The sequence below is a fragment of the Pan paniscus genome, chromosome 1, assembly GCF_029289425.2.
Source record: "Pan paniscus chromosome 1, NHGRI_mPanPan1-v2.0_pri, whole genome shotgun sequence".
Classification (NCBI taxonomy): Eukaryota; Metazoa; Chordata; class Mammalia; order Primates; family Hominidae; genus Pan; species Pan paniscus.
This window is the reverse complement of record NC_073249.2, coordinates 136,305,809-136,321,103: the sequence shown is the minus strand read 5'-3', so window position 1 is coordinate 136,321,103 and position 15,295 is coordinate 136,305,809. Positions and strand designations below refer to the sequence as shown.

The 15,295-nt window shown below is 50.8% G+C and overlaps 1 protein-coding gene across 1 annotated transcript; it reads right to left on the bottom strand.

The window, feature by feature from the left end:
• Positions 1-7,673: 7,673 nt before the first annotated feature.
• BARHL2 (BarH like homeobox 2) lies at positions 7,674-15,087 on the bottom strand. The gene is made up of 4 exons (XM_003808404.6): positions 14,517-15,087; positions 12,724-13,408; positions 10,669-10,894; positions 7,674-8,763 (listed from the first exon to the last, which is right to left on the bottom strand). Exons 2-4 carry the CDS (start codon positions 13,346-13,348, stop codon positions 8,451-8,453), a joined length of 1,164 nt encoding a protein of 387 aa, XP_003808452.3. The 5' UTR covers positions 13,349-13,408; positions 14,517-15,087; the 3' UTR covers positions 7,674-8,450.
• Between the last annotated feature and the right edge of the window lie 208 nt (positions 15,088-15,295).

Here is a 15,295-nt window from a genome sequence, read left to right as displayed (position 1 = left end):
AACTCCATTAAAATTGAAGGTCAAGAATCACCTGAAAGTGCTGTAATCCTGTGGTTTCTGTTTTCTTCCCTTTTGTCTCCTATCCTTACAGGAAAAAATAAAAATGGGAGAGGAGAAAAACCATTAAGCAAATACATTGTAGAAAAAAACTGAAGTTTAGAATAGGTATTAAACTGGATGACTTTTGAGATTCCTTCCAGTCCTGGGTTTGGATCAAGATCAGCTCTGCTTAAAATTCAATTACTTATTAATGTGGATGTTGGAAATATCCTCTGCCAAATTTCTAGACAGAACCGAGTACCAGTCATGTTCCTCTAAGGGACTAGATCATTCACGAGAAGAAAAGAAAAGCCCGTAAAACATGTTGCCAAATAGAAGGGATCCTTCTTGAAATGCCAATGTCTTATGTGGCACTTGTGTATAAAAAGCAGCGTTTTGAATAGTTGGGTTTTTAAATTATGTTCCAAAATATTAATTAATAGTAAGATCCAACGCATTTACAAGCTTAAATGTACATGGTCATCTTTTCATCATTGACATTTCTCAATGGAAATGTTTATTTGACCTGTCACCTTCGGCCACATGAAAACACCCCAGACATGTGAAATAACAAAGTAAAAATCAGGAGGACAAGGCAGGCAGGGAATGGGGAGCTGAAAGGATTCTGCAAACCTGGGCCTTAAAAGTCTCCCAGCAGGCCACAACTTTCCTCTTTTGAATTCGCCCACCTGACACTTCTTACCAGACCCTTGGCCATCATGTCTACTATCAGTTTCTGAAATGAAAGCAGTCATTGTTGCTTTACTAAATGAGGTGGAAAGGTCTTAATGTTTATATATAAATTCTAATCTAATTCTGCCCCAATAAATATCTTGGTGGGAGGACTTTCAGCATGTGAGAGGCACTGTACTTTCTGCAGGAAAAATTAGGCCATGAGACTCAAGATCGGCTGTGCGGAGCTGCCTAATATCATCCCTTACGCGCCAGCAGGGGCAAAGAATTTTAACTCAAAATAATAATAGGAGACGGGTAAGAGGAAAGGGATAACAGAAGTTTGGGCCCGGCTCTGCAACTAGGCACGCCCAGGTAGCTGCCACTCAATGGCTGAAGAGAAGGCAACGGGAGAGCCCCTGCAATTGCGCAGCCAGCCGCGAGGGTAGTCACGTGAAGCCGCTGGCTAGAACTGTTTGGTGCGAACAACTGGCTCTTGGTGGTCATCTCTAATGTGTGTTAGAAAAGTTTGTGGGGCAATCAGAAATGTGGATTCCCAGAAATTTCCAAAGCAATCCAGAAAAGAAGGAAGACAAAGGGAAGTGTGCTATCCCACGGTTATCCAATTGTGCTTTATGTGACTTTCTGGGCCAATCTATCAATGCATAGTAATGAAAGATTATGTGAAACTTATGTGTCTATTCACATATGATAATGTTTAATGCAATGCCTCAGTGTGTTCACTCAAGGCCAGTGAGGAAGTAGGTGTCCCTTTAAAATCCTCTTAATTTAATGGAAACAATTTGGTAAGCTTTCATTAATAGAACATTTGTGGGAAATAAAACAGATGAATAAGAAGGTGACGCTTTAAAGTGGCTACAGCTCTGATGCACCCTATTTCCAGTGGGAAACTGTCTTTCTTAATATCTAGTCTGGAATCTCTCTGCTCATCAGTTTGCAGATACCCAGTCTGCAGGAGGCAAGAGTTGGTTCAAGAGGAAGTTGGGCAATCAGATTATCAATGCTACTAACAAACATTATTTGCATTTTTCAGAAATTATGACACGGCAATTTTATCAAATTGGAGATATATTTAAAATCAAAAGCTTAAAATTAAATCATTAGAAAAACTGTTCACTCTACAGGAAACCTAGCTAATGTGCTTGGGAGACTCTCACATTTGAAAACTATACCAAATAACTTAGCTTTCCTGCAGTAGGAAGTGAATAGCACGGACTTCCACATTTTTTCCTAACACTCTGTCAGCTGATTTGTTTTAGAATGCAGACAATTTTTACACCACAGGCACCCTAATTTTGTATTATAGGAGTGGGGAAACAACGCACCACTAATATCTAATTCCTCTCTCCTAAAGAGGCATTATAAATGTACATTGTTTTATAGAAAACTTTCCCTACTAGTTCACGTGAGGATGGACTGTGCCTGAATGGGCGCCCTGGAACACCTCTTCCTCCAGTCCCCAGAGGCTTTGGGGGAAACCCCGTCTCGCGAATAACGCCTGAATCTACAGACATGGATAATCCATTGCACTACATATGTCTACTGGTTCCTAAATTCCACTTAGCATGTTCGTACCTCCAACTATAGTGGGAAGGAGGAAGAGAAGAGCCAAAGGGGAAGTAGGGGGTGATCAACAAAGAGGAGTTGACTTCCAAGAACTGAAGAGAAATCTGAAGGAGGTATCATTTGCAGCCATGAGGTCTTTAGAGCGGTGGGAGTGAAGCTGGATGCAGATAAGAGCTCCCATCTGAGCAAAGATTATTTTATTGTCTTCACAGGAGAAGAAGGCTTTATATTCCCTCCAGAGCCCCCCGAGATGTGAGAGAAGGGCCCTGCTCTGTAGGCCATCCCAAGTACCGTCCTTGAAAGCGTCTGGATTCCCGTCCCAGGCCTATAGAGCCCCTGTCCTGATGCGCCCATGCCTCCCTGAAGCGCTGTCTGTACCCGGGCGCAGGAACTCGTGGCGGCCGGGCGGTCCTGAGGCTGGAGGAGCGCGGGGCCCAGCTGGGGTACGCGCCGAGCAAGAACCCGCACGGAGCCGGCGCGCCGCGGCTGGGCTTCAAGGCCGCCGCGCCAAATCCCTGGCTGCGACGTGTATGCGAATCGTTAGGAGGAGGCGGGAGGACAGCCACACTGAGGGCCTCTTCACTGAAGAACGAAGTCTGACGGCGGGAATGGGGGTGGGTGGGGGCGGGAATCCATCAGCTCCACAAAGTGACAGGGCCCTTTTATCGTAAATCAAGTTCAATCTCGCTCTCGCGAAGGTCCTCTTTTTTCGGCGGAGCTCCCGCAGGGGCGACTCGCTGTCCCAGACCAGAGAGTAGCAAGAGCTGGGAGAGACCCAAATCTGCAGGGAGAGGGCGCGGGCTGAGAGCCGCCGTGGGGAGCAGGGCCTGGGCCCAGCGCGACCTGCAGGGCTGCTGCCTCGGGAGGGCTTCTGCTCTGCCTGCGGTGGCCGAGGCGGCGGCTCGCCGAGCGCGCCCCGAGCTGTGCGAACAGAGGAAGTATGTGCCAGTTAGAAGGGTTCCGCCGGCCACCTCGTCGCAGCCGCGGCGTAAGGTCTTGGAGCCGCAGACCTGAGGCCCGGCTCCTCCCTCCTCGGCTTCCACTAAGAACTTATTAAATAGGGACGATTCACAGTTGATCTGTCACTGAGCACTACTTACCCCGAGATCTTTGGGTTTTTGAATTACTTTATTGATCTGAAGATTTTGTTCTTTGGAATGTGACCCTGTTTGGACTTAGAGCTAATCAGGAAACGCTGCCGGGGAGGGTGCTTTGTAATCACTTTGCTTACCTCCCCCCGGGCGCCGCCGACCCTTCCTAGACGCCTCCGCTGCGGCCGCCTAGGCTTTTACCCGGAACCCGCCAGCCCAGGTTACCTAGCTCCACCCGGCGCCCTGGGAGCTGTCTGTGGTGCTAGCACACAGAAACCGGGAGCGGGAGACCCAGTGGACAAGGAGAGGAGAGAGGAGACAAACTGAGAATGTAAGGTTAACCGAGACGGTCCACCCAGCAACACTCAAACTGACAAAGACCTTCAAAATTCAGCCGGAAGGAGCGGGGGAAATAGTCCCTTCTGGGTCATCTCATCGCCCCGAGACAGATGACCTGGTTTTCTAATCCAAGAGGCCAATGACACCTCCCTTTCTCTGAAAGCACACCTCCCCACAGCCCCACACACCCCTCTCACTTACCCCTACCCAGCCCTGGGGATAAGGTAAGAAGTCAGGGCACTCGGCACTGGACCCTTATGATAAGTGGCCCTAACTCCAGAAAAAGACACAAATGTTAGCAAAGAAGCCTGGAGATGACTAAAAAGTGGGACTGGGTAAAGACCTAGTGGGAGACTTAAGGAGCTTGGGGATACCGTTCCAGAGTCCATAGGAGTAATCCCTGGAGAGGCCCCCCACTCACTCATCTGCGCACACCGCTCTCTAGTCAACAGCCAGGGTACAGAGCAAGCCCGAATTCCCTCACCAAAGATTCAGAGATGCAAAAGAAACATCATTTCCCTGCCAGGCTTGACCCCGCCCCTGAGCATGTCCACCAGTGGTGAAAAGTCTCATTCTTTCCAAGCATGTTGACTTCAAGCTTGGTTTTTTCAAAAACCAGGCAGCTCTCTTCCCGTATATTTTTGTAACCACGTGGCTTAACAAGAACTAAAGTTTCCCTAGCCCTGGGGAGAGCTTTTCCAAATATTTTTAGAAAGTTAAAAATATAACAAAACAAACTACTCACAAGCCACTTGTTTAAAGAGGGGAGGTGGGATCCGACAGACTCCTGGGGAAGGGCTGCCTAGGCAGGAGTCAGATGGCAGGGAGGGAGGAGGAGGGAGAGTAAGCAGTTTTATTTGCAAGGGAGGAAATCAACTGTCTAATTTGCCATCGTGTGGGCTTTCATTTTAAGGGGTGGAGCAAAATTAAACGGATACAGGGTGGTAGGTATCTTTGCTGGAGGCATGGAGCCAAGAAGCAATCACTACTTTGCAACTCATTGAAAAATCACTAGTTTGGGCTAGAACAGCTGGCTGCTAGCCGGGGAGTTAACTTCTTCCTTCACACTCACTACAGATTTGTGTAGGTTTGCTGGGGTCCCTGAGCTGATCTTGGTGTTGGCAAATCTAAGAGGCCTTTGTAGGTCTTTAAACGTCTCTCTGAAATAACTTTGTATTACTGTGTTTCTGTAGGAAGCAAAGATTGCCACTGAAAATCCCTGTTTTTCTAGCCTCCGACTTAATCAAAGGAGCAATCTAAATGGAGTGCAGCCACGGAGTGCCCTTCAGACACCAGCTGAAGGTGGGAAAAAAGAAAAAGAGTACAGCTCCCAGGGACAGCTGTCCTCTGCTTCTCTGTAACTCCAGATTTCCCATGAGAATAGGCCTCTGCCTGTTACCTTGTTCCTTGCTTCTCAGAAAACCTGGGGTTGCACTCTTCACCTCCTAGCCAACCCCCTAATTTAGTTGAGCAGGCACAGAAGGAAAGAAGGACCCTTTGTGAAGAAAAAAATTGAGTTTGCATTTGACTTTTAAGCAGGTGACTTTTGAATACTAGGGCACCTGCTGAGGTGCCCTTTGCAGTACTGCTGCAGAAAAAGAAGGAAAGAAAAGAAAGAAAAGGAAAGAAAGAAAGAAAGAAAGAAAGAAAGAAAGAAAGAAAGAAAAGAAAAGAAAGAGAAAGGAAAATAAAAGAAAAAAGAAAGGAAGGAGAGAAGGGAGGGAGGGAGGGAGGGAGGAAGGAAGGAAGGAAGGAAGGAAGGAAGGAAGGAAGGAAGGAACGAACGAACCAGGCACCCACCCAACTTTCTTCCTGGGACAATATCCCCCACCCCACAACATCCAATCTGCCAACTTGTATGCAACAGCAGGTAACCAAACAAATTTAGAAAGGACATTGACACATTCAGCTGCATGATTTAGGGGGTGAAAGAAAACATGACTTTGAAGAAACTTGGATTTGGGGAGGACCCTAATGGATCCTGAGTAATTGCTAGCAGCAGAGCAATATGAGGTTGATTAAGAGATCTTGATCTCTGTAGGCACAGTGCTTCCCCCTGCATTGTCCACCTCAGGAGTCCAAGTTCAGCCTTGAGTGTAAAGCAGCAGTGGGCAGACTTCCCAGCCCACCATCCTGCAGGTGGCTGGGGACTGCAGGCAGCAAATGGGTGCTCTGGCCTTATTTGGATTTGTAGTTTTGTGTGTTTTTCATACCTGGATCTGAGTTAATTCTTTGTAAAGATTCTTTGTATGCATAAACTCTGTGGCCTCTCAAATCCCTCCTTGTGCCTAGAGTTGACCAGCCCCAGTTTCAGTGCAAACAGAAGCTATAGCACCCTCAAACCTTGGAGAGTGCCTTTTTAGGCCTAGGCAGACCACTTTTAAACTGTTTAAACTTGATCAAAAAACCCAACTGCAAGATGAAACAAGGAGGGTCTGCTAAGTGCCTAGGTATTGGACGTCCTAACTGGACATAGCGGCACCCAATTTCCAGCCAAGCCCAGCTATCTGAGTTTGTCTCAGCTAAGCAGGCAGAAAATGAGAAGGGCCAGTCCAGACCCTTTTGTTAGAATCAAACAAGACCAAGACCAAGTTTAAAGCAAATTGATGAGCTGGAGAGAAATCTGCAAACCACTTCCTAATTAGCCAAGGTCTGATCAAGGTGCCCCCAGGCAATTTCCACCTGGATTTCACTTTTCTTCCCTCCTTCTTTCCCACCCCTCCTAAATATACATTCCCACATCACTTCACATTTTTAAAAACATTTTTAACTACACTAAGGTTCAACCATCAGAGAAAGTTGGAGGCCACGTCCAGATGTATTTTAGCTGCTTGTATTACCCCTTTGTCACTGTACTAGGGCAGGAGTGAGGATAGAAATGTGAGGATGCCCAGATAGGAGGTCTGACTCTGGCTACTCAGGAAGTGACCCGGGGGCTGGAGAGGAGTAGGAGCAACCTGGGAACTGTATGCTCCACTAAGTGGCTCCTTCATACAGTCCTGAGCACTGAGCCTGGTGGGGAGCCAGCCTGGCGGGGGGTGAGGGGTGGTGCTTATGATTGACTTAGGCCAGGGTGCTACAAACATTTACTTACACACACACAGTCACACACACTCCTAAAGCAGGCAGCGGGCCTCCTCCACACTCTGGGCAGGGTCTCCAATTTTGCAGTCCCAGCTGTCCCAGGGGTGCAGATAAAAGGCTTGGCAGCCAGTCTCAGCCTGAGTTCACCGTTGCAAAGGAGCTCCAGGCATCGCAGCACAACGAACTCACTAGGACGAGCGGCTCCGCATGGGGCTGGGGGCTGGACGCCCGCCGCCAGGGACTGAGAAGGCAACGATCAAAGCCGCCACAAGGGTTTGTTAGCTGGCCCTCTCCAAGTCCCCCGGGGGCGTCCTAATTGCTCGTCCCACAGCCTCTCGCTCACAGGCTGTCCGACCGCGCGGGCGCCCAGCCGCGGGCAGCAGAACAGCTGCGAGGCTCGAGGAGCGTCCGCCTGCCGCCCAGCCCCTGCCGGCGTTGTCATCGCTGCCCAGCGCTTCGGACCCTCGCTGCCCCAGGAAGACCCCTAGAAGAAGGAGGAGGGGAGGACAGAGGGATCACCACACCGGTGAAGCTGGGGCCTCTATGCAGGTCAGGACGGCAGCAAAGTTGGCCGCCGACTTAGCCAGCACCCGCAGCCTGCAAGTACAGATTTTCTCCCACAGCCTCCTGGGTTGCTTTGAAACCATCCACTTAAAAAGAAAGGAACTCATACATATCAAATAATGGTTCGGAAGAGGCCAGCACGAAAAATGGAGCTGCTTTTATACAAGCCAACCCAACCTCTTTACGGATTTTGTAAATTCCTAATATTTCAGAAGAAATTTGTTGTTCTAAACCAAGTCAGCACTTCATCATAGTACATTCTGCTTTAGTAAAATCAGCTCCCTTGGATTTCATCACTTGTTAAAAAAAGATAAACTTTATTTTTGTAATTTTCAATCACAAAAAAATCTATATTTTTGTCTAAGCATTTATTTTACTGAATCGAAAAGACATGAAAAGAAAAATCATGTTTTTACTAACGTATATAAGTGACTCTTTTTGGACAACATATAATAAATATGATATATCACTTATCACTCAGTCTTTCAAATGTACATTTTTTTCATATTATGGAGCATGCCACTTTTCCAAAAGAAAAAAGGTCATGAGAAATCAGTGCAAAGTTCTCAGTTACCCTCCTCTTTTCTCTGGGGCAGACGGAATGTCCTCGGCAACGCCCTTTGCCTCAGCACTTGAGGCTGGCTGTCCATATATAGTTCACTCTGCCTGTGCGGTTTCCGCTCCGTGCCCTTCTTTCTTCCCTCCTTAGCCCTCCCCCCTCCCTCCCTCCTGCTTGTCCCTAAAGTCATTTTTGAAAAAGAATTTGAGGTTTTGTTTTTGTTGATGTTTTCACTTACTGGTTGCACTCTGTGTGGGGTCAGCATTTTCACCAGTCACACTGCTGTGGGGGAGCTTTCCAGCCCTGTTTCTAGGGGTGGGGAGATGGAGAGCAGAGGGCTGGCTCCTCTTTGGGGGTCCCCTGCCCACTGGTAAGCATCTTCCTCTCTTACTCCTCTGCCTTCCAGAGTTGGCTGCAAGGGAGGCCTTGTGGCCTGGAGCAGGGAGAGGACGGGCAGCAGTCCGGGTTGGGCAGGGATATGGGGAAGGGATTGCAGCGCCTTCGCTGCAATGTTTTCACCGGGGGTGTGGGGTGCCCGGGATGGGGCTGGACAATGGATTAAGGGCTGGCTGTCCCCCAGGCCCTAGGCCGTGGATGAGCACGCGGGGCACCAGGGGCCGCTGCAGCTGGGGATGGGGTGCTGGAGGAGTCCGGTACATGCTGCTGTACATGGCAGCGGCAGCCGCCGCCGCCGTAGTGCTGTCCATGCTGCCCAGCAGGCTTGGGTGATAGAAATAAGGCGATGGAAACATCCTCTGCAGCGCCGAGTAGTTCCCTGCCTCGGCCAGCAACTCCAGGCCCACCGCTGTCTGCCGCTTCCACTTGGTCCTGAAAGAAAGCGGGTGTGCAGGCACCCAGCAGCTGTGGGCATGGTCCAGGCACCAAGACCCGGCCCCTTCTCTGGCCCCTTCCTGCCTCCTCCTTCATTCTCCCTGGGTGGCAGGAAGACTCAGAGACCTCTTCAAACTGGCAATGCACCACATCTCCTGCCCCAGCCTTGCTCCCAGAAAGACCCAAACCCAAAGCCAGTTTTGTAAATTACACCTTCAGTGGCTGAGACCCTCACAAATGAAATCCTACAGGCCTTGCTTCCTTTTCCTAAACCTCTGCTCTGCTGTTGCCCCCCTTGTAGTTTGGCTACTTCTGGAAACTTTCCTTAGGGCCAAAGGAGACTTCCACAAGCAGTCACTTTCCTCCTTCCTTAGTTCCCCTTCCACATCCCCCCACTCCCAACAATCCCAAAGAGTCTGCTCTCAGCCCCTCTTCCTTCCCCGCCAGGCTGTGAGAGAAGAAACCGTAAACAAAGGGATGCAGAGACTCCTAAGCCCGGGACCCCAGCCCCTCTCAGTCCCCAGGGCTGGGAGACATATTTCTCTCATAAGCCTGACAGGACCTTACAGTGGGCAGGGGGCTTAAGGGGAGGATGGCAACAAGGTCTCAAAATGGAATTCATTTGAGGGAGGGTTCTCCCAAGGGCAAACTACCTCTTGGCCATTCTGAGGGGGGGGGAATGCATTTCAAGGTATTTCCTCCTCAGAGATAAAGTAACAATTAAAACCTGTGATCAGCTTTTCTCAGTCTCCTCCCTCCCCCGCTGCACACCCTGCTAGGAAGAAGAGAGCAGGTGTTTGCTCAAATACCTTATGAAGGAACGCAGGGCTGGTGGGCCATCCATACCCGGCAGCTCCAGCCAAATTAATAAACATGTCGCCCATTTTAAATTGGCTACAAATGACACTAATGTTTTCCGACAGAATTAGGGTGGCTGAAACCGTATGTAATGAGACAGAAAATTATGGTAAAGATGACAACTGGATGGGCATTTCCAACCACACTTATGGACGATTAGAACACAAACGGGAGAAAAGGAGGGGTAGAGAAAATCGAGACAAGGAGATGAGTGCCAGGCTTGAAAACACAGCAAAACCTCTGCCTCAGATTGCCCAGGTTCCACTCTACACTTCGTGGCCCTGAGAGCACTGGCAGTCACTTTTGCTTTCTTAATTTCCCTTCTAGAGAAGGAGCAGTGCCAGGCAGGCTCTGCAGCACTCTAGCTCCATGTTGAGACAGCAGAGGCAGCCAGTACAGGGGACAGACCCACACTCCTTCCTTCTCCCTGTCCGGATGCTTAGCCAGCTGCCGATTCTCCAGCCTGCTGCTGCCAAACCTACTCTAACCCAGCTGGGCTCTCCTAGTCTCTGCAGCTACACTGACCAAGGCTTGGATCCTGCTTCTCCCAGCCGCCTCACAGGCCAAAGCAAGGACATTTACGCCGAGGCTGGTGGGACAGCTCTGTGGAGATAGCAATAGCTGGGCCGGGCCGTGCTGTTGGCTACAAACCTTTGGAACCAGCCTGGGGTGGGCCCAAGGGGTGCACCGCGCAGGCTCTCTGGACCTAAGTGTCAGCTGCACAGATGTCTCAATTTGAGAAGGTGTGGCTTCATTGATTTGGGGATGAAGTGGGGGGAATTCCAGCGGCTCGGGTTTCAGAGGAAAAGTAGCACCTGTTAAAGCACATAGAAGTGCAAAATTGTCCAAATTCCAGCTGCCCTTTGGTCTCTCTCACCTTGGGGGTGTGGCTCATCCCTGCCCCATCCTTAAAGCACCCAAGTGCCCACTCCAGGGTCACTCTCAGTCCTTAGAGTCTCTGGAGGCCAGGAGGGAAGAAGATTGGTATAATGATCATGACTTAAATGGCCAGACACCTTTGCTCCCCCAAACTGCCTCCCTTACCTGCGGTTCTGGTACCAGGTCTTTACTTGGGTGTCAGTGAGGTTGAGCGCTGCAGCCAGGTCCATGCGATCCTGCACGCTCAGGTACTTCTGCCGCTCAAAGCTACGCTCCAGTTGATTGAGCTGGTGGTCGGAAAAAGCTGTCCTTGCTTTTCGAGGCTTCTTGGCTCTCACAGGGGGACTCTCACGGCTACTCGTAATCTCCCGGTCTCCTTCCTCCTTTGTCCCTACCATAGAAACCCAGCCACGGTGGTAAGTTAGCCTGGAATGGGGAAGGACTGAGTGTCCTCCTGGCATACACTTCCACATTCCCAAGCCAACTACTGGCTTCGGGGGACTGCACTCTGCCACCCCTAGAACACACACACACACACTCACGCCTTAGCCTGAGTGTGGAGGAAGAGGATTGTTTCCAGACTGGAGAGTATGGGACCTTGTTTAGAGGTTCTAAAGGGGGGTCTAAAAGGGTGTCTGATCTTCACATGGTTGAAAGTTAAAAAGTAAAATTTTTTTTAAATAAAACTTTTGAAAAGGGTTATTTTGTTATTGTTTCCTTGACTGAGAGAGATGCTGTCCCTTTTGTTTATTGTTTTCAGTATGACTTTGTTTCACTGATGTGGTGATTTTTCAAAGGGTCCCTCTACTCTTTTCTTTTCTTTTTTTTTTTTTTTTTGAGGAGGCAGCATCTTTTTCATTTTACTTTTTTCTCTTTTCTGAAAGTTATAGGTGTTTGTTTTACTTTTTCAGATGCACTTGGGAAATGTTGGAATCAGGCTTTCTGAAGCCACCTGCATCAGGTCTTTTAAAGCTTCACAAAGAATATGTCACCCAGACACCGAGTTGAGCTCAAAATCACTGAGCCCATCCAGGTGACAGCATGGAGATTTCCGGATTCTATTTGTCAACTTTGGTTTTTTACTGAAATGCTGGGAAATCGATATGTCAATCCCTCCCTGTTTGTACCCGTTTGTGCAGTGCTCCTTGATCTTCCCTGCAGGAAGAACAATAATCTCTCTAATTGACCCACTGGGGAGGTTGGTGCACAAAAAATCGCCAGACCAGACTGTACATCTGTTTTGGACACTATTATGCTAATGCTATAATAGTAAAATGAGGAGCCAACATCCTACCTTCCAGTCAGTACATTTCTTTACCAGAAAAACAAGGATCAATAATAATAAACAATGTGTCTGTAAAGGAAGAAAAAGCTCTGGTATGTTAAAACTTTTGCCATGCAAAGACTACCACATTTACTTATGAAATTGTCTGAGGAGAAAATGGGAAAAGGGAGTTGAAGGACAATTTCCATTGTCATCTTATTTTTTTTTAACAAAAAAGAGATTAATCCAATTTCATAAGATTTTATTTTTATAAATACTACCTCCTAAGTACTTGTAAGGGGCCAAAAATCTTTGTAGGATACAGATACTCAGTTGAGGCCACAGGGTAAGAAGGGTGCTTTTAAGAAACTGATTACAAATTTTTACGGGCTTCCCTATACTAACCACAATCTAATTTTTTTAAAGTTGCTCTGTTCATGAACTCAGAAATTTTTCCTCCATTAAAACCGATAATTCCTGTGATGATGTTAAGAAAATAAAGTGGGGGGGGTGAAATCACTTGTACTAAAGAATAAACACCAGGTTGTGATCACACCCACGCTAGCTAAGTGGTTTCTCTCTCCCACCTCCCCCCATTCCCATTCCCAAAGTCTAGGCTAGAAAAACCCCAAGTCCATCCCTTTTATCAACGAAAAGTATTTCCTGTCGGATGCCCTCCGCCGCCCCTCAACCCCCAGTAGATTAAAATTAAATAAAACAAAGGAAGGAGCTGGATGGCCGTGAAGGTTGTGGGGTAGAACAATAAACAGAACTTCGAAGAGTCCCCACATCGCACGCCCAGGCCTCCCTTCAGCTTGCAGTCTTTTGACCGTCGCCCAGTCGCCCGAGAAGCTCCTGGAATCGCTCCCCAGCAGAGATCTGCTGAAGGCTGAAGGGGAGATTGGGAACCAGGAGGACAAGCTAGACGGCCGAGAGCGCCGGGTGGCGGGACTCACCGTGGCATTTGATGTCGCTCTGGGAATCCTCCCGCTTGTCGAGTTTGGTTTTGCTGTCCTCCTGCTCGAGCTTTGGCCTGAAGCTCTCGTGCACTGCGTTGCTCTCCTGCTTCGGGGTGTGGTGGGGAGAGGATACGCTGGTGCTGTAGGGTGCACATGCCGCCAGAGGTTTGCTGTCGCCCAAGATGTCCTTAATTAAAAAAGAAGACGTGGAAGTCCTGGGGGCCGAGGCGGCCGAGCCCAGCTGCTGGGCGGGCGGCGGCGGCGGCTGCTGTGGCGGCAGCGGCTGCTGCTGTTGGGGCGAAGGCTGCAAACTTTGCGTCGGGGCCGCGGCCGGCGGCGGCGGCTGCTGGCTGTGGTGGAGGTGGTGATGATGCTGGGTCGCGTCTGCTACCAGATGCGGCTCCGGGGGCTCCATGGTGACTGAGATAGGAGAAGAAGGCGCCGTCCCTACGGTATCAATCTCCGAACAGGGAGATGGGGTGGCCTGACTCCTAAAATCCGCGGTCCTGGCCTCACCGAGCGGGCGGAAATCTCCATTCATCATGCCTGGGCTGCCTGAACTGGCACTGGACAAAATCGTGTCTATTCCAAAACTCGACCCGCTGGCCCCTTCCATTGTCATTGCTACATGAGGTCCACGCCACTCCGCCGTTCAGCAGCCGCCCCGAACCAGCGAAGAAAGCTATCGATCGTAAAACAAAATAAACACCAAACAATGTTGCCGCCGCTTAAAAAAAAAAAAAAAGTGGGGCGGGGAGAGAAGGAAGGGTAATTGGGAAGTGGCAATCTGTGGATACTTTCGACACAACTTTTTTTCTCTTATGCAAAAAGTAGGGGTGGAAAGAAAAAAGATGCGGGGGGCGGGGGGAGTTAAAAAAATTTCTGGGAAAGCTCGGAACTTGCGCTCCAGGAACGACTGCGCACGTGGAGCGGCGGTGGCGGCGCGGAGGACCCAGGCGAAGGCGCAGGCGGCGGGAAGCTACGCCAAAGCCGCCGCCGCCGCCGCTGCCGGGGTCTGCCCACAGCCTGGCACCGGGCGGCAGCGGTGGCGGCGGCGGACGCGGCAGGTGCAGCGACCGCGAAGCCCGGGCGGCCGCGCGCCCTCGGAACTCCCCCGCGGCTCCCGAGGTGGCAGCCGCGCGCCACTCGGCAGCCCCGTAGCCGAGTTTCTGAACTTTCTTGGAAAGTTGCGGGGCAGACACTGCCGCAGCGGCTGCGGCAACCCGAGGAGGAGGAGGAAGAGGAGGACGACGAGAAGGAGCAGGCACAGAAGGAGGAAGCGGCGGAGACGCGATGCCGGGCGACTCCGGCCGCTGCCGGGCGCGTTCGCTTGTAATCCGGCTGCTCGCGGGCGGCGCCGACCCCCTCCCGTGACGTCACGGCCACTACCGCCGCTCCCCGCGTCGCGCCGCGCCGGGCCCGCGCCCCCGCCACAGAGGCCGCGCGTCCGGCCCCGCGCCCCTATTGGCCGCGCCCTCGCGAGCGAGGGACGCCGACGTGCCGGGAGCCAATAGGCGCAGCGCTCGCGAGCCCGTCAGCGGACTCGGCTCGGACTCCGCTGCTCTTTTGAGAACCCGCACATCCCTGAGCCCGCAGCCCTGAGCCGAGCTCCGAGTCCAGTGGTCCCGGTGTCCACAATCACGAGTGCGAGGCAAAGGGAGAGGGGGGAAGAGATCAGAGGGAGACCAGAGAAAGGGAACCAAAGGGGAGAAAGAAAAAAAAAAAGTAGCAAGGATTTGCCCGTTTTCTTAAGTCAGAAGAGAGAGAGAAGAGGACGGGAAGGGACTTACCTTTAGGCTCCAGCGCGGCGGCCCTCGCAGCCTCCCCAAACGCGCGCGGGAATAGTCCGAAGACATTAAGAGCGGAGGAAGGAGATCCCTGAAGGAATCCACAGAAAAGTGTGTCACTTCAGGCGCCGGAGCCTTGCATAAGCGGGCGGGTCGGCTCTGGGCTCTGATTTCTCGCCCGACGAACCCAGGCGCTCGGGCTCGGCCCGGCGGGCGGCGGATCCCTGAGAGGGACACAGCCGGGTCCGCGTCCACCAGGCACTCTCGGGGAGGACGAGGCCTGAGGCTCCAAGCTGGGGAGCCAGCCTGGTCTCCAGCTGGAAAAAATGCCTGGCCAGACGCTTTCTCCCGAACGGGGGAGCTAATGCCCGAGGCGTTCTCTGGTGGCGAGGGCAGCCACGGTTCACTGCAGTGTCGGGCGGGCGCGGGGCTCAGGACCCATAGCGGCTGGTCTGCAGCCCGCGCCCCTGTCCGTCCACCTCTGTCCCCCGGCCCCTTTCGGCGAGCGCTCATTTGGAAAGGAAACAGTCACTGCGGATCCACTTGGGACCCGGAGCATGACTGTAACGCCTCGTTGGAGTGTATCAACTTGCATTATTTTCTCTAGGACGTCTCCAACCTGTCTCTTGTTGAATGTCAGAGTAATGGGAAGTGCCAGTGACAAGACGGCGTATTACTCCTGATTAAGTGCCGTGTCAACCTAATTAGCAGAGTAATTATAAGGTGCTAATGAATGATTCAAAGTTCTTTGAGTTACATTTTACTCCAAATTACCATTTTAA

Coding starts and splice junctions, on each gene's coding strand:
- BARHL2 (XM_003808404.6), bottom strand. CDS start 13,348: ATGACAATGGAAGGGGCCAGCGGGTCGAGTTTTGGAATAGACACGATT. Junction 10,895..12,723: donor GAGCGACATCAAATGCCACG/GTGAGTCCCGCC, acceptor TTTCTATGGTAG/GGACAAAGGAGGAAGGAGAC. Junction 8,764..10,668: donor ACCTGGTACCAGAACCGCAG/GTAAGGGAGGCA, acceptor GCTTTCTTTCAG/GACCAAGTGGAAGCGGCAGA.